Source organism: Oryx dammah, unplaced genomic scaffold (assembly GCF_014754425.2).
Source record: "Oryx dammah isolate SB20612 unplaced genomic scaffold, SCBI_Odam_1.1 HiC_scaffold_21, whole genome shotgun sequence".
In the NCBI taxonomy this organism is placed as follows: Eukaryota; Metazoa; Chordata; class Mammalia; order Artiodactyla; family Bovidae; genus Oryx; species Oryx dammah.
This window is the reverse complement of record NW_024070205.1, coordinates 57,023,348-57,047,278: the sequence shown is the minus strand read 5'-3', so window position 1 is coordinate 57,047,278 and position 23,931 is coordinate 57,023,348. Positions and strand designations below refer to the sequence as shown.

General features: G+C 40.4%; 1 protein-coding gene and 1 non-coding gene across 3 annotated transcripts in view; one reads left to right on the top strand and one right to left on the bottom strand.

The window, feature by feature from the left end:
* Positions 1-18,705: 18,705 nt before the first annotated feature.
* The window catches only part of SLC30A10 (solute carrier family 30 member 10), a 35,995-nt gene continuing 30,769 nt past the window's right edge, over positions 18,706-23,931 (bottom strand). For both annotated transcript variants that reach the window (XM_040263262.1, XM_040263260.1), the window contains exons 3-4: positions 22,985-23,224; positions 18,706-19,922 (exon numbers count right to left, since the gene is read on the bottom strand). In XM_040263262.1, the coding sequence (XP_040119196.1) occupies positions 19,423-19,922; positions 22,985-23,224 (740 nt within the window). In that variant the 3' untranslated portion in view covers positions 18,706-19,422. The remainder of the gene's footprint in view (positions 19,923-22,984; positions 23,225-23,931) is intronic.
* LOC120880702 lies at positions 21,663-21,769 on the top strand. The gene has a single exon (XR_005725104.1). It is a non-coding gene; the product is annotated as a U6 spliceosomal RNA (small nuclear RNA).

The window sequence follows — 23,931 nt, the reverse complement described above, 5'->3', positions numbered from 1 at the left end:
CCCAATACAAAACAAAGTTTTTTCTAAAAAAAGTATGATACAGAGATTATTTTATATTTTTCCAATGTTTTAATAGAGGTTAAGTGATGTGTCTAGAAAAAAAACACAATTGATCAATAATAATCCAGCACCTGGGTTCTCTGAGGCCAAAGCCCACGTGCTTTCCATTACATGGAAGCTTTCGAGTTCCAGTCATTCAAAACCACTCTCATGACTTCCGTGAAAATCTTGTGCCATGTACTCTTTTACTTTCTTAGAGGCAGCCTGGTTTCATGATTAGAACACAGTCCTGAACTCAGCCTTCCTATGTTCTGATCCTGATGCTGCCTCTTACTTGTTTTACAACTTTGGACAATTGACTTGACCCCTGCCTCTTTCCTCATGGTTATAATAGCACCTACTTCAAAAGACTGTTTTGAAGATTAAATGACTTAACATATGTTAAAGCACTATACTACATAGTCAAAGTCAACTCATATTACTTCAGAATTTTCTTTAAATCAGGCATTTGCTACTTAACAAAATGTATTTAAAAGGAGAGTTTTTATGACACGACTGTGAACCTACAAGTTTTATGTGATAGTTATAATTCAAGAAACTGCATCCAATACACAATATCAAAATAAAAGGTATTTGTGCATGGATCGCCTAAAATAATTTCCTAGATCTTGTTTTGGGAATATGGTTCCACACCAGGTTGTTTGCTACCCGTGCTACTCAACAGGAATTGAGTTTTTAAAGCTTGAAGTCAATTGCAGAGAAAGGTTTAAGCTTCCTAGATGTAGAGAAAATAAGATTAAAAAATAAAACCAAAAGATAGAAGTGGAATGTAATAGAGCAGATGCCAAAACCATCTAGCAAAAGAAAGAAAAAACAGTTTTTGCATGACTTCTATTTCCATGGATCAGCTATCTCCCGTGGGGAAGACATCCTGAAAGAACACAGGTGGCCTTCAGAACAGACCTTAGGCCAATCAGCTGATACTCAAGTTACAAAGAGTTCTTGTGTGAGGGAACTACGGGGGGACAGGAGCCCAGAAAGAATTCAGTGCAAGAACATAAGGGAAAAGGATGCAAGATAAAAAGGCTTTGGACAAAGAAAACAAGAGGGAGCTGAAGGGAAATAGAATTAGCCAAGAATAGACCTGCAATAACTCGTCATGTGATACAGATGTACAAGCAGAGGACACCAAAGCAAAGTAGCAAGACATAGTCAAGATGCTCAAGAATAAGACAAAAAATTCAAACATAAACCATGGGACCCCAAGATAGACACACTGGAGGGACCCTGGAGATCATTCACCCAACCTAGTTTCACAGAGAGAGGAAAGAAGGTCCGGGGGAAAGACTTAACCAAACTCTGGAGCCTAGCCAAGGGTCCTGTCTCCAAGTTCATATCCAACATCCAAAATGTGACACCAAAATAGAAACCCATTCTTTAATTAAAGGATAAAAGAGAATTCACTCAAATGGCAAAGGAAAACCTAAGACATTACTCTTAAAAAGACATTTGCTGTTCTTTTCAACTTTTTGTATCTCCAAATGGAATTTACAATAAACTCACTTGAGAACAGGCTACGCAAAGGTTGAAAGGATAGAATTAAAAGAAAATGAATACAAATTCAAAAATAAAAACAGAAATATGGCAAGAAGGAAGAAAGGGAGGCAGGGAAAGGAAGGAGGAAGGAAGGGCATAGAACTACATGGTGGAAGATGAATTTTTAAAGTGTATTTCTATAGAAACCTAACAATCCACATCCCAGAATACTTTAAACATCCAGACAGAATAAATCCAGAGCCTCTGCTACCTGTTAAAAATCTATTAAAAACATAAAAAGTGAAGAAAGTGCTTAGGGTTCCTAATATGCAAAAGTCCTACTATTCTCCAAAATCTGCTTTGCTGTGAAATTTTATATAAGAACTTTACTATTTACGTCCATTTTCCCACCTATAAAAAGGATAGAATTCCAGCATACCATCTTACATCAGAATCTTAGGATGAGATGAGGATTTATACAGAGTATTCAGCCTCAAGTATTAATGAGACTCTGAAAACCCTTGACATAGACAGGCTTTTCCCTGACTTTTACAAAATATTTTTGCTCTCTTTTGATATGAATCCTCGAGAAATAATTTTGGGTAGAAAGAGCAACCTATAGCAGCTGTCCCCAACATTTTTGGCACCAAGAATCAGTTTTTTATTGAAAACTTTTAAAATTTTATTTATAGAAGTTGAAATATAAAAAAATTAAGAAGGAATGCCCTAATAAATATTTTGTGTGTTAGTTGCTCAGTCGTGTTTGACTCTTTGCAACCCCATAGACTGCAGCCCACTAGGTCCCTCTGGCTGGAATTCTCCAGGCAAGAATACTGGAGTGGGTAGCTTTCCCCTTCTCCAGGGGAATCTTCCTGATCCAGAGATCGAATCCAGGTTTTCTTCATTGCAAGCAGATTCTTTACTGTCTGAGCCACCGGGGAAGCCCAATAATTTTATATCCATAAAAATAAACCTATGAAGAAAATATCAAACATAGACAGTAGTCATCCTATTATAATTGTAAATAAGTAATAAAGATGTATTATTTCATGATATCATTTGCTTGCTAGAAAACATTCATGAACTCCATTTTGGAAACAACCTTTTAGATTCATTTTGAGGTTTCGTTTTTTGTGTTTCTTAAACAGATAAACCTCATACTGCTAGACAATTATTCCTGAGCCAAATGTTCAGTGCCTTTCCAATGTTAAGTCCGTAATTGTTCACTCTTGGCTTTCAGGTCCCATCCACTCACCCCAGGCTTTCGGAAAGTGCAAGACTTCAAAGCAACATTTCAGTGCAAATATAGGAAGCTTTGGTTCACCTGTGGGGCCTGGGTTTTTTTGAGTAAATATTTCGCAAACCCCTCTCCCAACATCCAGCCTTCTATGACCTCAGCAATTCTAGTCGTTCCAGGACCCCTGGAACGTTCCACAACCCCTGCCCTCACTTGGTCCTGGCTGTTCTCAGATACACAAGTGAGCACACAATCTCAAGGCCAAGGTTAATTTCCTTCATTTGCTTTTATCTAAAAACGTCCTTGCAAAGAGCTCCAGTTCTTGCTGTGTCAACTTTTTCTTTTCTCTCCTTCCAAGACCCAGCTCTCTCTTTTTCCAAATTACCCCCACAGGAGTTCGCATGCAATTAGCTTGCCCTAAAATCCAAATTGTTGCAGATATTGAAAAGGAATACATTATTAGAATGTTAGAATTTAATGAAATAAGAATTTGTAGTTAAGGACAGATTATTATACATCTAACATACTTAGAGGTGTTTATAATGAAAAACACCACAGATAAAGAAGCAAAACCACAACTAAACTGCAAGACATGACTTGCTTTCCAGAAGCCTGGATAAGATCACCATGAGATGTTGGTTAACTTCCTAAGGAATAAATGCTCAGTCAGTCACTCAGTCGTGTCCAATTCTTTGCAATCCTATGGAGTATAGTCCATCAGGCTTCTCTGTCCATGGATTTTCCAGGCAAGAACACTGGAGTGGATTGCCATTTTCTACTCCAGGAAGGAATAAATAGCGCATTTAAAAACATTTAAAACCCCAGAGTTTTTGCTTTCCCAGCAGTTCCCAATGCAAGCCCTCTTTTATGACAAGGCAATTATGAGTTCTAATGAACAACTGTTAGATAAGACAGCTAACTAAAAGACACCCCCACATTTCAATGTCAATAATCAGGGCTCTACAGTAGTCACACTGATCTACTGCATTTCACTCTGTTTTCCAGCAAATGATTGTCTCTAGAATTTTCCCAGTTGCCTTTTCTCCTTCTATGCTGTGATGTCTCAAGTCCAATATGCTGAAGAGAATTCAGTAACTGATACTATAAAGGAATTACTAGTGGATAACATAATACATCAGGCCATATCATACCGACTTGGTCTTTGAGGAGACAGGTTTGGGTATACTGGCTAGGATATGACTTTAGAGAAAGAACTGCCCTCCATCATATTTAAGCCAAGACGCTGCAATTACACCCAAGTTGTACAATCCATCCCTGAGCTAGATGCTGTAGTGGATTACAAAATAGGAGACAGAACAGGGCAGTGAGAAGGCCCAAGGTGCTGAAGTCGAGGAGAACTTGATTCTAACCCCAGCTCCACAAAAACTGAACTGAGCAAATCATTTAAACTCTCTGAGCTTTATTTTCCTCACTGTAAAAGAGAGAACTGACTTTGCAGGCATTTGTGGAGATTGCAGGCATGCTCAGTCATTTCTGACTCTTGGTGACCCCATGGACTGTAGCCCCCACAGGCTCCTCTGTCCAAGGGATTTCCCAGGCAAGAATGCTAGAGTGGGTTGCTACGTTCTTACTCCAGGGAATTTTCCCGACCCGGGAATCATATCCACATCTCTCGCATCTCCTGCACTGGCAGGTGATTCTTTACCCCTGCGCCACCATCAAATGAGATCATATAAACCCGTCATGGATTCCCAGGTGGCGCTAGTGGTCAAGAACCTGCCTGCCAATGCCAGTGGAGAAGTAAGAGACGTGGATTTGACCCCTGGGTCCGGAAGAGTCCCTGGAGAAGGAAATGGCAGCCCATTCCAGTATTCTTGCCTGAGAAATCCTATGGACAGAGGAGCCTGGCGGGCTAGAGTTCATGGGGTCACAAAGAGTCAGACACAGCTGAAGGGCTTAGCACACATATATGTCGAGTGCCTGGCACATAGAGGGGCTGAGTCGATCTTATCATTAACTTGAAGATGCATTCTATGTTGTCAAGGAACAACCGTTTATTCGAAGATATGAGACATATAATCAAATATCAGTGAAATGAATCAAACAGCTATAAAATAAATACTATCTCTCAATAATTTTTTCTGATATTATATAAGTATCATATATTCATTAGAAAAAATAAGAGGAGGCAAAAAGAAGAAACACTTTTAATGGCATGAAGTCCAAACACATAATACTGATGAAACAGTATTTAGATTTAATGCTTTAAATCTATAAATTGATATATGTATATAAAATTTATAAATTTTAAATCTATAAAGACTTAGATGCTTTTCTAAAGGAAGTAAAATTCATCAATAGGGAGAGTATATATTTAAGTTGATGTAGTCATACAGTGGAAAACTATATACCTAATTAATAAAAATAGGCTGGAACTTTACATCTTAAATTGGAAAATAGCAGAATATATTGTTAGTTTTAAAAAGCAAATTGATGATAAATGGGATAGAGAGCATGGAATTAACAGAAGTTCACTACCACATGTAAAGTAAACAACAACAATTTACTGTGGAGCACAGGAAACTATATTCAATATCTTGTAATAAATGATAATGTAAAAGAATAACTAAAGAATATAGATATATACCTATATATGCATATGTGGGTGTATAACCAAATCACTTTGTGGTACACCTAAAATTAACACACTCTTGTAAATCATTATACTCCAACTTTTTAAATGAATAACAAGCAGGTTAAAGGGAAAAAAAAATAGTTTGAAATGGTTATTTTATTAGGCATGCTTTCCTCTGAAATTTGAGATTATTTCAAACATTTTATACATATTTTTCACTATTTTGTTTTATGGCAATTTAGTAATTTAAACAATAACTCTAAGAAAGACAAAAAGACCATATAAAGGGAGGTGAGGAAGAAGAAGACACAAAGATATCAAGAACTCCCAAATAACATGGAAGCAACCTAAATGTCTGTCAACAGAGGGATGGATAAAGGGGATGTGGTTCATAAACACAATGGAGTATTACTCAGCCATGAGAAAAAATGAAACAAGGCCATTCGCAGCAACATTGATGGACCTAGAGGTTGTCACATTAAGTGAAGTGATCAGATAAAGACCAGTATCATGTAATATCACTTATATGTGGAATCTAAAAAAATCATACAAATGAACTTACAAAACAGAAATAGTCATAGATGTAGAAAGCAAATGTACAGTTACCAGGGGATGAGAAGGGAGGAGTAAATTGGGAGACTGGGATTGACATGTACACACTAGGCTTCTCTGGTGGCTCAGCTGGTAAAGAACCCGCCTGCCAATGCAAGAGACGCGGGAGACGTAGATTCAATCCTTGGGCCAGGGAGATTCCCTGGAGAAAAAAACAGCAGCCTGCTCCAGTATTCTTGCCTGAAAATTTTCATGGACAGAGGAGCCAGGCGGGCTACAGTCCATGGGGATGCAAAGAGTCAGACACAACTGAGCACAGACACACACACACACACACACACATATACACAAAATAGATGACTAGTAAGGACCTGCTGTATTGCACAAGGAACTCTACTCAATACTCTGTAATAACCTATATGGGAAAAGAATCTAAAAGAGAGAGGATATATGTCTACGTATAACTAATTCACTTTGCTGTACAGCAGAAACTAATACAACACTGTAAATCAACTATGGGACAGTAAATTAAAAAAAAAAAAAAAAAACCAGATAACAAAGGACACTATCTTAGGCTGTGAGCACTGAGGCTCAAAACATCTGTTTCAAACTTGGTGGCCTGAAACACGTGGGTGTGAAAGTGCAAGTTCAGGACACTGTAAGGAGGAGATAGGAGGCCAACACCATTGACTCTTGGAAACCACAGCTATCTCACCCAGCTCATTCTTTGCCTTGAAGCACTGAGCACTGAAGTAACTTGTAAACTGTATATCAGAACCTCATTTGAATGCTGGTGTCAAAGGGTAAGGAAAATATCTGCTTGATGGGGTGAAAGGTGAACCACACTTCATCGTTTACATCCTTTCATTCATTCACAGATTGAGGATTGACAGATAGATACCTGGGTATTTTTATAATAGTCTGGCCGCTCGCAAGCCATGGGACCGCCCATGTTAGGACACACACTTGAGCCAGACTCTCTCTAGGCCCGATTATTTGATACCCTGGGCTTGTTAACTGTGGAAGTGATGGTGGCAGTGACATGAGAGTATTTCCTAGGAGTAAACACAAAGGAAGAAATACCCTTAAGCATCTGGCAAGTCTTCTAATCATGATTTTTAAAGAATTTTTTTACAGTAGGTCCCTGTTGATTAACTATTTTAAATATAACAATGTGTGCACGTCAATCCCAACCTCCCAATTTTGGCAACCCACTCCAGTATTCTTACCTGGAGAATCCCATGGACGGAGGAGCCTGGTACGCTACAGACCAAGGGGTCACAAAGAGTTGGACATGACTGAGTGACTTCACCTTCACCTTCACCTCACCATTTACCAGTAGTAATCAGATGTTCATTCCTAAGTCTGTGAGTCTGTTTTTTGCAAATAAGTTCATTTGTATCATTTTTTTTAGACTCTGCATATAAGCAATATCATATGATATTTGTCTTTGGTTTACTTCACTTACTATGATAATCTCCAGGTGCATTCATATTGCCACAAATGGCATTATTTCATTCTTTTCAATGAGTGTGTAATATTCCATTGTGTGTGTGTGTATGTGTATATATATATATATATATACATCACATACATACATATATATATACATATATACATACAACATCTTCTTTATCCATTTTTCTGTTGATGGACATTTATGTTGCTTCAATGTCCTAGCTATTGTAAATAGTGCTGTAATGAGCATTGGGACGCATGTATCCTTTTGAACCATGTTTTCTCTGGATATATGCCCAAGAGTGGAATTGCTGGATGATATGGTAGCTCTATTTTTAGTTTTCTGAGAAACCTCTGTACTATTCTCCTTAGTGGCTATACCAGTTTACATTCCCACCAACAGTGTAGGAGGATTTTTTAATAGTCCTGTGATGTAAGGAAATAAAATGGTGCAAAAGGAGAAAGTGCATTTGACTCACATCCTAAAATGAGGCGGTCATGGAGGCAGACATATACATAGAGGGGCTCAATAAAAACAACTAACATTTAAAAACGTTAGCCCAGTTCTTTGCTGGGCTTCCCAGGTGGCGCAGGTGGTAAAGTATCCACCCCACAACACAATTCACCAGGGTTCAATCCCTGGGTTGGAAAGGAAATGGCAACCCACTCCAATATTCTTGCCTGGAGAATCCCAGGGACAGAGGGGCCTGGTGGGGTACAGTCCATGGGATCACAAAGGGATCACTTTTTGCCAGGAACACGAAGGATCTCGTTTAAGTTTCACAACTCCCATAGAAGTGGGTATCATACCTCACATCAAAAAGTATGAAGGATACTGACGCTCCAAGAGGTGAAGTAATTTGCCCGGGGTCATACAGCATCTCAGGGACCTGCTAACCAGGATTTAGAGGCTCACAACCCGCTTCATTAAAATGCACCAACAAATATACCAAGTACTGAAAACACAAAAAAGAGACAAGCAGGTCCCCTGACCTCTAGAACTGACATAACTCGGCCCTGGTGTTGCTAGGACTTGCCGGGCCCTCACAGCTAAGCAGGAGTGTCCTGCTGAACGTCATCTCTCAGGATAGCAGCACCAGACAAGAGGCCGCTCTGCACTCCTGTCTGGGTGCGTGCTCAGATGCTGTCGTGTCTGACTCTTTGTGACCCCATGGACTGTAGCCCGCCCGGCTCCTCTGTCCATGGAATTCTCCAGGCAAGAATACTGGAGTGAATTGCCATTCCCTTCTCCAGGGGATCTTTCAGACCCAGGATCAAACCGGAGTCTCCTGCACTGGGAGGCGGATTCTTTGCATTCTTGTTGAAGCTCAGATAAAAACACGAACACTCTGCTAGCCATAGAAATACCATTCTTCCCCCTGCCCAGGATTATGAGTGGCTGCTGTTCTTTACCAATGAAACCTGAAGCCTGACTTCATTCCTCCCATCTTACAGACAGAATATATTGACACCCAGTGATAGAATGATCCCCCTTGCTGGCAGCAAAGCCCCAATTCCTTGAATCCTTCCCTACATCACCTAACAACCCAGGTGCTGGAACAAATCCTTGTGAACACTCTCTTGCTAAGATGCCTCATGGTTTCCCCATGGTGGAAGTTCTCCCTGCACTGAGCATTAAAACCCATTTGTTTTATGATTTATCCCCAGGTGTGTCTATGGCTGAAAGGCAGTGTCAGACCTGGAGTGGGAGTCCTCATTCCCTTTGAATGGAACCTGGACCCAGGACCCTCCATAGTGTTCCTGCTGAAGATGTCGCCTTGTTTGGGAGGTAAGGTCCTGTGGAATTGGGCCCCGGTATTCCATTGAAGCCCTTCGGCATCGGGTCAGTTTCGCTTTCTTAGGAATAATGTGCCTTGGGATTTTTCAGTCATATAATCAAGTCTATATGGTTCTCTGGTGAAATAGTGGAATCTGGCCTCTGCCCTCAAGACATTTAAAATCTAACTGGGTGCAGACACCCCAGGTCAGTCTACACTATACATTTTGACATTTCCACTATGAACAGTGAATTAAAATAGAACTAAATCTTGAAACCTTACTTATTAAAGTTGGTAGTTTAAAGAAGGCCAAGCATTCCTAAGAGCATTTACAGATCCAGGCCCTGGGCCAGGCACTCCACAGGGACCACCATCTCCTTTAATCCTCCTAACAATCTCATGAGGCAGGAATTATGACTTTCTCCACTTTCACAGTACATGAGTGCGCACATTCAGTCATGCCCGACTCTTTGCTACTGCATGGACTATAGACCACCAGGCTTCTCCTTCCATGGGATTTCCCAGGCAAGAATACTGGAGTAGGTTGCCATGCTGCCCTCCTCCAGGGGATCTTCCTGAGCCAGGAATCAAACCCGAGTCTCCTGCGTCTCCGGCTTTGGCAGTTAGATTCTTTACCAAGGCACCACCTGGGAAGCCCCAAAGAGAAGAGGGCGACTGAGGATGAGATGGTTAGATAGCATCATTGACTCAATGGACATGAATTTGAGCAAACTTTGGAAGATAGTGGAGGACAGAGGAGCCTGTCTTGCTGCAGTCCATCGGGTCACAAACAGTCGGATATGACAGCAACTGAACAACAACAACCGCTTTTACAGATAGTAAAAATGAGGCTCGGGGCACTTTTTAAATTCACAGACAATGTGCTTTCTGAGGTTAAGCAGCTGGTGGAAAAGGGTTTTGATAGCAGGCAGACCTCAGAGCCAGATGCTCAAACTCCAAGCTATACTTCATAGTATACATCAATTTCTATAATAAAATCTCTCTGTAAAGCCCTTTTCTATAACCTAGATTGGGTCAGGCCATGGGCCAGATCATGTTTCCACAGTTAGGGGTGTAGTGCAAGTTTTGAAGATAGAAAGCAAAAGCTATAAAGCAAAGCTTCATGCATCACTTCCTCTAAAAGCATCATATTTGTTTTTTCTGAATACCTTTGACCACCAGATTGCAGTCATGCACTCATAGCCCAGCATGGGTCCCAGTTTTCTGAGGCAGATAGGAGACCTGGTTATTATCATCATGGCTGCAAGCCCCTATCACCACTGGCCACTCTGAGAATTTACTCCTCCCTCCTTTGAGAAAACACAGGCAAAAAACACCCAGCCCTGTGGTTATAAATCCCATGAAAAGTGGCACTTGCACCCCCAAGCCTAAAAGAATGGGTATAATGTGCCAGATATTTTGGCTCTAAATTGGAGCTTATTTTTATGGCCTCTGCGACCATGTGGCTCAAGTATGAGACAAAGGAAAGGCCATCACCTTTTGTGTCACCAAAAAAAAAAAGAAAAAGTGAGATTACGGCTGTACTTCCTCTACACAGGATATATTCATCCCAGAGTGTGCTCCTGAATCAGGACACTAGGAATGGAAAGGTGGCCATCTGTCATCCACAGAGAATCACCCTTGGGGTAAAGTGACACACTAACATAGCAAAGGGATGCAGCGGAAGAAAGAGAGAGAAAGCAAGGAGATAGCTTGGCAAGCCTAATTCAAAATTCAAAGAGAGTGAAAATGTCTTTCTAGGATAAACAGAGCAGGCTATTGTGTGATACTCACTCCTCAACTCATACAGACCTCCACTTACTAGTCCACAAGGAACCACCCCTCACCCTCTCTCATGTTCCAACTTCCTTAGCTTATCTTGGTGCTCTTCTGGTCTGCTGAAGAAGATAAAGCCTGCCAGGGGCCCAGGGGATAGAGGGGCTTCAGTGACAAGCTGAGGAGCTGGTCTGCCTCCTGGAGCAGAGAGAAGGCAAGAGGGTCAGTTCAAGGTGCCAGGAGGCTGGTCAAGCAAGCGCCTTTTCCAACAGCACAGGTGTGAAGGGATAAAGTCACACCCAAGAAACAGGACAGGAATACAAAAGGAGGGGCTGTGGCAAGTCCTTTGAAAGGAAAATAAACTAAATGTATAGACTGGTCAGACAGAGGATGAAAGGGAAGGCAGCGTCAAATGCGCCAGCAAGGTTCCAGTTGGTTTAGGGGAAGGAGCCTGGGGCGGGGGCAGGGATTGTGGGCAGAATGCTCCCACTAAAACCAACAGAAGAGCTGACTGTAGAACTGGGATAAACTCGTGGATAAAGAAGATGTGGTGGACTACTAGTCAGTCATGAAAAAGAATGAGATAATGCCATTTGCAGCAACATGGAGGCAACTAGAGATTATTACATTAAGTGAAGTACGTCAGACAAATATCATATGATATCACTTATATGTGGAATCTCAGATATGACACAGTTGAACCTATCTATGAAACAGAAGCAGATTCACAAACATAGAGGTTGCCAGGGGGAGGGGCTTGGGGGAGGGATGGAGTGGGAGGTTGAGGTCAGCAGATGCTAACTATCATATATAGACTGGATAAACAAGGCCCTATTGTATAGCACAGGGAACTGTATTCAGTATTCCATGATAAACCATAATGGAAAAGACTATTTTTAAAAAGAGTGTATATGGATGTATAACTGAATCGCTTTGCTGTACTGCAGAAATTAACACAACATTGTAAATCAACTATACTTCATTAAAGAAAATAGAACCGAGACAAACTCCCAGTGAATGTGGAGTGTCTGCAGATTCCCAGAGAACATGCCCAGGGAGTCCTTAGCAACAGCTCCCATGGCCTAAGATCCTGGGAGGGGCAGGAGATAAGGTTGCAGGCCTTTTGAACCCTGAATACAGAGCAGTATAGAGCACGGTGAGGAAGATGTCTGCATAAAATCCCTTCTCCAAATCCTGTTCCTGCAGTTTCCCCAATCTGCCCCCGTCAGCCTCCCTGCGGTGAAAGCTCAGTCCCAGTTGCCTAGAGAATAAAGTCTCAGTTCTCCAGATGTGTGGTCCTCTCCCTCTTTCTCTACCCACTGAACTATTCCAAGGCCAATTTCAGGTAGACATGTTCTGAGCAGTTGCCCTTGACTCTTCATACTCTCTTCTTCACTTTTATCCATGTTGATTGTACCACTGTTTAGTGCCATTTAGCTTTAAATGGTGTTTAATTGACAAAATGGGATAACAGAGATGAGAGGAGGCAGGACAAGGGAAGGAAGGGTATGAACTCTGAGTTGAATGCATAACAAAATAAAGTCCATTGACATTTAACTCTGTTCTTACCCACTTGATCTCCTAGGATTCCTATAGCAACCCTGTAAGGAAGGTAACTGGAGAAGGCAATGGCACCCCACTCCAGTCCTCTTGCCTGGCAAATCTCATGGACGGAGGAGCCTGGTGGGCTGCAGTCCATGAGGTCGCAAAGAGTTGGACACGACTGAATGACTTCACTTTCATGCATTGGAGAAGGAAATGGCAACCCACTCCAGTGTTCTTGCCTGGAGAATCCCAGGGACGGGGGAGCCTGGTGGGCTGCTGTCTAAGGGGTCGCGCAGAGTCGGACACCACTGAAGCAACTTAGCAGCAGCAGCAGCAAGGAAGGTAACACAGGCCTTCCTCATTAACCTCACTTATAGATAAGAAAACTGAAGGGCAGTGAATCGAAATGATTTGTCCAAAGCCTGCCACCGAGAACACCAAATGTTGAACCTATTCATTCAGATGCTTATTCGCGTATTTATATATTTACTTATTTACTCAACCGTGTGCCAGGTACTGAGGCATTGTTCGAAGCACTGGCAAAGAGGGTGGAAATACAGTGGTGGATTATACAAAGCCTTATTCTAGTTGGAGAGACAGAAAATAAGTAAGTAATATGATGTTACTAAGTGACAGTACTATGGAAAAGCATTAAGGAGGGTAAGAGACACAGGGAGAGGCGGGGTCCTCTTTTAAACGGAGTAGCCAGAGGGACTTCCCTGGTGGTCCAGTGTTAAGAATCCACATTCCAGTGCAAGGGGGCACAGGTTGGATCCCTGGCTGGGGAACTAAGATCCCACATGCTATGCTGCCAAAACATTATTTTTTTAAAAAAATCTTTAATGAAGTAGTCAGAGATTCTATAGCCTGAGCCCTGGAGTACTGAGTACTCTCACTTGTTGCTGAAGGAAGTTGATGGTCATGTAATGTTCTATAAGCCTCTCCTTTTGCAAATGTTGCCCAGGGCTTAGCATATGCACATTTGAGTACTAGAACCCCTTCAGCACAAGATCCCCCCCACCCCACAGACATCCAGGCTATAAGGCAGCTCTCTTTAAAAGCCAGCATAGTCGGACTGCCTTTTTTGGCTTTACATATAGACTATAACCTCCTTAGAAGCAAGAAGAACTTGCACATGGTTTATAATAAGTATATGCTAATTAATCAGTTGATTGATTGATAACATAAAAGCAATTGAAAGAAGTGGAAGACTGCTCCCCTTATTCAACAGTCATATAATTGCCAGTCAATTCACTGGAGGGATTTTCACATTGATAAAGGTCTACCCCCAGAAAGTCTAACCTCTCACCATTCCCTACATCACAGGAGCTCCCCTCCAACACAAACCCATTGGGTGACCGGGATCAAACACTAAAAAACCGGATCAGTCCAGGTTACCAAAGTAAGGTAGCTGGGTCAATTGGTGACATTTCTGCCAAGAGTGGAGGATAGCAGATGGGTGTGAAGAAGAGAACAGAGAAATGGAGACAAAGAATTAGTCCCAAATTATTAAAATCAATCCACCAAGCTACTGTGTGGGAAATGGACTTGGGTAAGTGACAAAGACAAAATGATTCAGGTACTTTGAGCTATCTAATTTTCACAAACATATCTCAGTCCTGAGTTTATTTTAAAACCTTTTTATTGACAGCACCATTGAACATCTTTCATTTTTAAAGGTATGCACCTGTGCATACATCCCTGGGGGACTTCACATGCAATTAGCAATGAGTTATTGAAACTTTATATCTTAGAGTTTTAATAATTCCCCCAAATGTGACAATTATACTTCAGCAAAATCGCCTGTGAGGACAGAAGGAAGACTTCAAGCAACAAAACTCCACAATACTGTAACATAATTTCAGACCTCTAGGAAGGAGTCATTCTCCCCTGAAAATCAATGTTCTTTCCAGATTATTCCCATCAGAATTCAGAGCAGGTTCAGTGTCTTGGCTTTGTACCAAAAGGAGACCACTGATCCATCTAGCAATATGCAAGAAAGTTCCATGTAAACAAAAAAAGTCCAGAAAGAAATACCTGAAAAATTCCACTAAAAAATGACACATCTTCATTAGCTAAATTCCAGATTCCTAAGAACATCCAGATGACAGTGAAGACTAGAGGCTGATGCAAGTTTCATTTGAGCAGCCAGTTTCCAGATTCAACAACTTCATTTCTATTTATTCCTGTGGCTAATCACATGCAAATACACTCAGAAGCACAAATAGGTGACAATTTATCAAGTGAACAGGGCTATACAATAGGCATGCTTACTCAGTCTTAAATAAAAACCCAAACTAGGTCATGTTTCATCATTGCTTTTAAACCAGTCTTTTTTCACGATCTTTAAATTGCAAGCGTGTGAAGACACATTAAATCTGGGATAATTTAAGTCAGGAGATGTATTTTGTCCTCTTTAGGGAAAAAAAAATGGATATGATTTGGCAAAAGAGTAAATGAGTCATGAACAACAAAACAAATTTTTTTAACACCTGAATTTGTCATTAGCCCGAAGATGAGCTGTTTGTCAGGGACCAATAACAAAAAATATCAGGTTTAAAATTAGTGGAAAATTAAGCACGTTAACTCCAAGAGTCAATCATGCTGATGTGCCCGTCTCATTTAGCAGTGAGTCCATCAAATTGAGGATAGTCAAAAGTTGAAGAGATCATCACAGAATAGTGAAAGCATTTGATTCACTGTTATATGGTCTGAACTGTATAATCAGATTGGTAAAGGCTTTATTTCTTCCAAGTTGTATTTTTCTTTAAATATCCAAATTCCTATGTAAAGATGACTGATGACTGTATTTTTACAGTTTGGTCTCATCTTTAAAAATTCTTTTTTTAAAGAGTAAATTCTGCAGAGTGATTATATTAAAAGGATTGTTGGACCCTGGAAGGTCTTTCATCCACCATATCCCTCAAGAACCCTTAGGTTAAGTCAAATACTCAGAACTAGGGGTTATTCTGCTTCCTGAGGGACCTGTGACAATGTCTGGGAACACTGTTGGTTGTCACAACTTGGGGTGGGGGGGTAGTTACTGACATCTAACAGGGAATGCTGCTAAAAATCCTACAAGGCACCAGACAGCCCCACACAACACAGAGTTATTCAGTTCAGAAGGTCAAGACTGGCACAGCTTAATAGGGACTTCCCTGGGAGGTCCAGTGGTTAAGACTCTGCATTCCCAATGCATGGAGCACGGTTGGATCCCTGGTCTGAAAACTAAGATCCGGCATTAAAAAAAAAAAACTCTTACTACCTCAAAAGGCAGCTGCTTATTATAATCTAAATCTACCTCAGTGATCTCTTTGACATTCAAAGTACCCCTTCCAACTGAACTTTTCAGTTCCTGACTTACCTCCACTAGAGACTGGCCACTCGGTGGCCAAAAAGAGAAGAAAAAGAAAAAAACACAAAAAGTACCTATGTATGGAGAACATTCTAAATTCTTCCTCAATGTCTCCTTATTTTATTGAACAAAAAATTAAAGGGATAATATTTTTTTCTGTCAACAATGGAGCCTGATAGCCCAATGAACATTCATAGTGGCCAAATACGAGAAAAAAATCAACCTCTATTTTCAAAAACAGAGTTGAAATTTGGGAAATAAAAGCAGACATGGTATTTCCTACAACTGGTGCTGAAATAATGTGGAAAGGACTCTTTCCATAGAAATAGGAGGCAATGGTTAAGTGTTGCCTCATGTCCCCAGTTTAGTGGGCCTGATGGCTGGTTCTGATCTGACACCCAGAGGATTCCTTGGATGCTTAAAAAGTTATTTTCAGTTCCTAGGGACAAAGAGGGAATTTTTCTGGAACTAACCTAAACACACAGCAATGCTAAACTGGGTAGCAGGATTTTTCTAATCTCAGAAAAAAACAGTGTTGTTTAAATCCACTGTTCATCGGGCACCACGGCCAATATGCAAAGGAAAAAAGAAAACTTTTGCATTGCCTTGGGAGAATTTAAATGTAGGCTAAAAGGGAGAGTAAAACCCAAGTAAAAATACCATAGAGCAAGCATCAGATGCCTGAGGCTGCAAATGCTAACACTTAACCCAATACAAAAATATTGCACTTAATTAGCTTGTTTGGACATTATTAAACACACCAAGCCAAACTATATTCCATAATTTGGTATGTTCATAAGTGTCCATCAAGATAATTTCCTGAGGTTAGATTTAATTATGTTGGAATTAAGAGCCTTTTCCTTTGCAGACAAATACTTTAGAGATTAATTAAAGACTATTATTTGGATGTAAACGAACATGCATTCCTTTATCCAGCTGCACAAAAACTATAAAATGATATTTTCCTCTTTTTCATGAAAGCAGAATGATACGAAATCAAATTAGACCTTCAAATCTAGAGGTGAAAGACAGATTTCTTCTTTGACTCCAATCAATGTATTTCAACCAACATTTACACAAGAGAATTTGATCAACGTATTACTGTGGTGAGTTTCACAGACAGAGAATCCTCGTTTTGTGTGAGGACATGCCATACTTTTAACATTAAAAATAAAAATGTCTTATATTTACTCTCGTTTTAGCTATTAAGTCTATATACACTATAGTATATACTGTGTGCATATGTATGGGCTGTCACTTCAATCCTGTCCAACTCATTGCAACCCTATAAGCTGTAGCCTGCCAGGCTACTCTAAGTACTTAATACCATTAAGTATATATGCTTAATAAACTTCTAGGGATAAAAACCTATTTAGGCATTTTTATATTTATGTAATTCATGGCCAATTTAAACTCAGATAATGAATTTAACAGGAATAAAAAATTTCCTGTTCTACTGACCACAGTTGCTTCTTTACTTCAGCTTTAGAATTTAAAACTAAGACACAGCTTTTTAATGGGGTTTGGGCTGAAAAATGTGGGAGCCTTTTCTGGTCCCAACCCATAACTTCTTACGAGAACTCTGCAGATTCCAGACCATGCAGACTCAATGCATACAGTCTAAGGGATGATCTTTCTCAGTCAATTTTGCAACCCATCAAAGATTCAAGTTCTCTAGTAAGGCACCTCCCATTTGATTATACCTATTTTGAGACTGTTCTGGTTAAAACATTGCTGCCTAAACAATTTGTTAAACACGTGACAGATGTTTCTCCAATACTAATATAGGTTCATTTTGGAAGCAAATCAGATTGTAATAGATGTATCTGAAGCTTGGTAATATGGCTCAGAGAAAGAAAGATGTAACCTCCTTAAAACACATTAAAGGCAGCAATTTAATAAATGCTTGTTTCTCCATTGGACATACACTTCTTAATAAAATTATTAGTTGAAAACTATAATAAATATCTTAAAATATACCTAATTAAAGGAAAGTCAGTCTAGCTTATTTGGGGAGCAAGAATGCATACTCAATGTCATATATTCTTCTACCCTGAGAAAGCTCATTTTCTCCTGGTAAATGCTACATAGATCAATGTGATCAGATAAAAGAAAACACAAAGGAAATTTGGGTAAATAAGCAAATCATTAACAAGCAATAAATGATATCAGTCCCAGCTGGACTGACTCTAAAAGACACTATTCAAGTACTGTGTCATACTTAAAGAAGTAGAGATATTCCCATACTTCCAAGTGAAAAACACAAGCATCTTATATACTTAAACATTTGAAGCAACCTATAGTTGTAGTTTACTTTCTTGGGCTCCAAAATCACTGCAGATGGTAGATGAAATTAAAAGACACTTGATCCTTGGAAGAAAAGCTATGACACACCTAGACAGCATATTAAAAGACAGAGACATTACTTTGCTGACAAAGGTCTGTCTAGTCAAAGCCATGGTTTTTCCAGTAGTCATATATGGATGTGAGAGTTGGACCATGAAGAAAGCTGAGTGCTGAAGAACTGATGCTTTTGAACTGTGGTGTTGGAGAAGACTCTTGAGAATCCCTTGGACTGCAAGGAGATCAAACCAGTCAATCCTAAAAAGAAATCAGTCCTGAATATTCTTTGGAAGGACTGATGTGAAGCTCAAGCTCCAATACTTTGGCCACCTGATGTGAAGAACTGACTCATTGGAAAAGACCCTGATGTTAAGATTGAAGGCAGGAAGAATAGGGGACGACAGAGGATGAGATGGTTGGATGGCATCACCGACTCAATGGACTTGAGTTTGAGCAGGCTCCGGGAGTTGGTGATGGACAGGGAGGCCTAGCATGCTGCAGTCCATAGGGTTGCAAAGAGTCGGACACAACTGAGAGAGTGAACTGAACTGAACTGAACTGAATAGTTGTAGTTCACAGCAGAAAGTCTTTTTTTTCACCACTTCCTGAAATGAAGAAATCATCAAAATGCATTTTCTTCCTCCCTTTCCAGATCCTCAGTAAACTCAACATCCTCTAATGTTCTGAGAATATTTTCTACCTTACCAGGTATTCATCTTACATTCATTAAAAAATGAGTCAAAGAAAAAAAAAAAAACTTCTGCCATGATAGGATTACCTAACTTTTCTCTTTTATGGTCACCCAGTGGAATGGAAAACAATATAGCTGTTATGGTTCTTGAGTTTTTTTGACGTACTTGGCTATGAGCTCACCTGAGAGTCAGCTAGAAGTTCTAGTCAATTTAAAACAGAAAGCTACTTTGAATCCTGCATCCACAATCATTGAGTCCCAGCTTTCAATGTCCCTGATGTGTGCACTAGCTCCTTTGCTTCAGAAAATAAATGTTTAAACAAAACTGTTGAAGAGCAGCATGAAACACCCCGGATAATGTAAAGAAGTTCTCAGTCACATAACAATTAACAGACCAGTTCAACTATTATCCCAAACCACCAGCCACTTACGGAACACAGAGCGTGCTCACTTTGAGTCTGGTCAGTGCCTACAGCCCACAGAGTTCTTCCCACAAGCCAAGCAAGTGGTCCCAAAGTGCCTCGTCTATATAGTCTTACTGATGTGGGCACCAGATTAAAAATGTGTGCTGTTGACATAACGTGAGTCCTCCTGAGGCTTTCCAAGAGCTTGTCCGTGGTCACTCAGACAACCTTCCAAAGATACTTCAATAGCCACTTCGGTGGTCTGTCGTCTACTGAGGCCATCACTCTGGGACATGTCCAGAGGGGGACAGCCATTGTGCTCCGCACAGCCATTGACATGGGCCAGTGGCAGGGCCCCAGGGGGACAGCACAGCTGCTTGGCACAGCTCTTGGCGATGCAAGGGGAGCTGCAGAGCAACAGCAAGTCCTTCTGCTCCAGGGGCTCCTTCAGGTCTGCCTTCTCAAACTGGATGGTCACACTGTGAATTCCGGCATTGTGGAAGATTTCTCGAATTTTCCTGTTGGCATCCTGATCTCCCCCATCCTGCTGATACTTGATGTGCAGAGTGGCAATGATCTTCCCACTTATAAGCTCCCAGATGTGGACTTCATGGACACTGCTAATTCCGGGCACAGCAGAGAGCTTACTCACTAGAATAAGGAAGAGAAAACAATAGCCAAGGTGAGGGCTGTAATTGGAACATGGATCCACCGTGGGACAGGTAGGGTCCCTTTACGTCTTCTCACCAGAATGATGTCCTTATTAAGAATAAAGAAAGGAAAACAGCTGTACCTATATGAGCACATTTTCCCATAATCTTCTTCCTCTCTGAGTTCCTCTAACATACAGGGTAAGCCCATAAAAGGCAACTGAAGAAAATAAGATTCACAACAACCCTGCCAAAATGCCCAGGTGGTTGAGTGTACAAGGCATTAAGTGCTCTGATGGACTGGCATGGGAATATAAAATAGGATGTCTTTTTTAAAGGGGGTTTGGCAATATAGATCAAAAACTTTTAGCAGCAATTCTCATACTAGGAATTTACCTGAAAGGAAACAACCAAATATTTACATATGATAATGGTTTGGGCAATACTTTTTGTGTTAATGAAAAAAAAATGGAAACGGCAAGGAAATAGTTAGTCAATTATGTGACAGAGGGTGACATAGCTGTGAAAAAGCAAACTGCATATTTAAGGCTATGAGGAAAGGTATATAAGGTATTTTTAAATGAAAAAGCCAATAGCTGGACTGTATATGTGGCATGATCTTTTCCCCTTTTTTTAATGAAACGGTGTATATACACATACAAAAATTTTCAGGCAGATAAAGTTTTGTTTCAGTGAATGACTGACACAAAAATATTGAGTGTTAATTTCTGGGTGGTAGGATTATGAGAGATTTCTATCTCCTTATTTAGGCCCTTCTATATTGTTGATACTTGCTAGCATTTAGAAACATGGTATTGAACAGTGAATCCAAGCAACCTATAGCCAGCTAGTCTGAATTCAAGTTTAGTCATTTATTACCTGCAGGACCTGCATGGCCTTACTCAGTCCCTCTGTGCCTCAGTTTCCTTACCTGGAAATTAAGATAATCACAGTACCTCATAGGATTATTTTAAGATTAAAATGAGTTAATATAAGCAAAGCATCTGGACAATATTACCTAGCACGTAATCAGTGCCATTCAAGTGTTGCTATTGTTATTACAGTCTAATTTTAATATTAATATCTGCTTTATATATATATATATATATATATATGTGCATGTGTGTGAAAGTCACTCAGTCATGTCCAACTCTTTGCGACCCCATAGACTACACAGTGCATGGAATTCTACAGGCCAGAATACTGGAGTGGGTAGCCTTTCCCTTCTCCAGGGATATATAAATATAGATATATATATAACTCTGTTAAAAGGCAATAAAAGAATATATATCACAAATTGCCATTGAGTTGGCCAAAAGTTCGTTCAAGTTTTTCCAAGATGTTATGGAAGAACCCTGAAGAACTTTTTGGTCAACCCAATATGTGTTTATTTTGCTTTCTCCATGAGGAAACAAGCCCCTGGAAAAAGCCTGCTTCACCTCAGTCCTCCCTAGACTGCAACACTGCACAAAGATTAGGCATGCAGAACAGTCACCCTGTAAAGCATGCCTCTGGAGGGAAAGCCTAGCCATGGCAACACAGTGTATTAAGACCCATCAAATCTAATTTCAGCTAGTTGTCATGAAATAAGGTCTTCCAATTTTCAGCCACATAGTGGGCCTGGGCTTTAGTTCATATTCACTGTCTCACCGATGAAGTAATGATAGAAAAATAGCAAAGATTCATGAAAAAAAAAAGTGTTTTCCTATAAAAAACATTCTTTCCATTTAGAAACACTAGAGTGCTCGCTTCAGCAGCACATATACTAAAACTAGAACGATACAGAGAAGATTAGCATGGCCCCTGCACAAGGATGACACGCAAATTCGTGAAGCGTTCCATATTTTTTTGGACTCAGAGGGAGAGGGAGAGGGTGAGATGATTTGGGAGAATGGCATTGAAACATGTATAATATCAGGTAAGAATCGAATTGCCAGTCTATGTCCGATGCAGGATACAGCATGCTTGGGGCTGGTACATGGGAATGACCCAGAGAGATGTTGTGGGGAGGGGGGGTGGGAGGGGGGTTCATGTTTGGGAACGCATGTACACCCGTGGTGGATCCATGTCAATGTATGGCAAAACCAATACAGAATTGAAAAGTAAAATAAAAAATGAAAAAGAAAAAGAAAAAAATTAAAGTAAAAAAGATTTTTCTAATTTAAAAAGATTAAAGTACTTCCCTGCTATGTATAAAATAGATAAGTAATAATAACCTGCTGTATAGCACAGGGAACTCTGCTCAATACTCTGTAATGGCCAACGTGGGAAAAGAATCTTAAAAAAAAAAAGTATATATATATATATATATAAACTGAGTCACTTTGCTATATACCAAAAACTAGTGTAATACAACATTGTAAATCAACCACATGCCAATAAAAATTAAAAAAAAAAAAAAGAAAGAAACACTAGAACTAAAGCTGTATATTCAGTTTCTCACCAACATCTGGAGAATAAGATTTAGACATTTAGACATTCTAGAAGGTCTCTAAAAACATTCTCAGATGCACATAAGCTGAAGTGAGAGCTTGACCTTCTGTTTGAGCAAAGCAAAAAAACAGATTTCACTACTGAATGAGTGGATTGAAACATGGTCCATTTTCTTGTGTTTTAAGACACACAGTGACTTGCATGTCCACAAAAAAATCAATTAACCAGAAAGCAGGATCTAGAATATGAAGGAATGACTCATATTTTCAGAATAGGGGGAATAAAAATCAAGTCCTGAGCAGAGTGGCCTTATCTGAGTTAGAATAAATCCCTGACATGAAGGTCAATAAATAGCCTAGGAATATTAATAGAGACTGCCCAAGGAACACATTCTCAAAAACTCGCGGTAAAGTCAGAGAATGATGGGCTAAAAAGGACCTCTGGTTCTTGGAGCTGCGAGTCATCTTAGTAGCTGTAGTCATCTACAAAACATAGAAGGATGTCTCAATTGCTTGGTGATTTAAAGCATTTCAAGATACATAAATCACACACTGCTCTGAAATAGTGCGGTGCTTTGGCCTGAAGAACATTCAGTGGGCAGCGGTTTGAGATCAGAATGGCATGACTTACTCAGCTCTTCCATGTTGACGCCTTTGGGGACCATCTGCAGCAGAATGGCAGCAGTCTCCTTGATGAGTGGGAAGGCGGATGATAAAATGATGATGACCATGATGACAGTCAGGCTGGGATCAATGTAGCACTGCCAGTTACAGGGGTCCTCGCGTTTCAGGGGAAGCACATAGAATATGATGGCTGTGATCACCACCACCACTGACCCCAGGGCATCCCCCATCACATGCAAAAGTACCCCTGCAGGAAAGAAAGAAAGACCAATCAAGCCCAGATCCACGTGTGGGAGCCGCGTGACACTCAGTGACTTGGCTTCCCAGCTCTGTGAATACCTGTTGCTACTTTTTTTCTGTTCTGTTAGAACAGCAGGCTGGATTAGAAAGCAAAAACAATGACCATTGCATCACAGAAAAACAAAACCCCAGACCACCATTCCATGACCCAGAGAACCCGGAATAGCCTAGGAAGATTCTGAGCTGCAAACACCTGTGAGAAGACGGACTGGGCTAGTTTAAAGTGCCACATTCCCTTCTCTAAATGCCTTTGCCTACTTTTCACTTAGCCTGTGGTCACTTAAACTGCATTTGGTTTAAGAGATCCTCCAGAATGTCCCCACTAAAGAACTCTTTGTCTCAATAAAATAACACTTAAATTCTACAGATAATAACAAAAATTGGGGTTGCCTTTACTTAAGGGAACCACTTTGAACAGCTTCAATTATGATATAGAAAACATGTCATCCCAGCAAAGAAGATCTAAATGTCCAATCATTTGTTGGACATAGACTAAATAAACTGTGCTTAGTCGTTTAGTCCTATCTGGCTCTTTGCGATCCGATGGACTATAGCCTGCCAGGCACCTCTGTCCATGGGGATTCTCCAGGCAAGAATACCAGAGCAGGTTGCCATACTCTCCTCCAGAGGATCTTCCCAACCCAGGGATCAAGC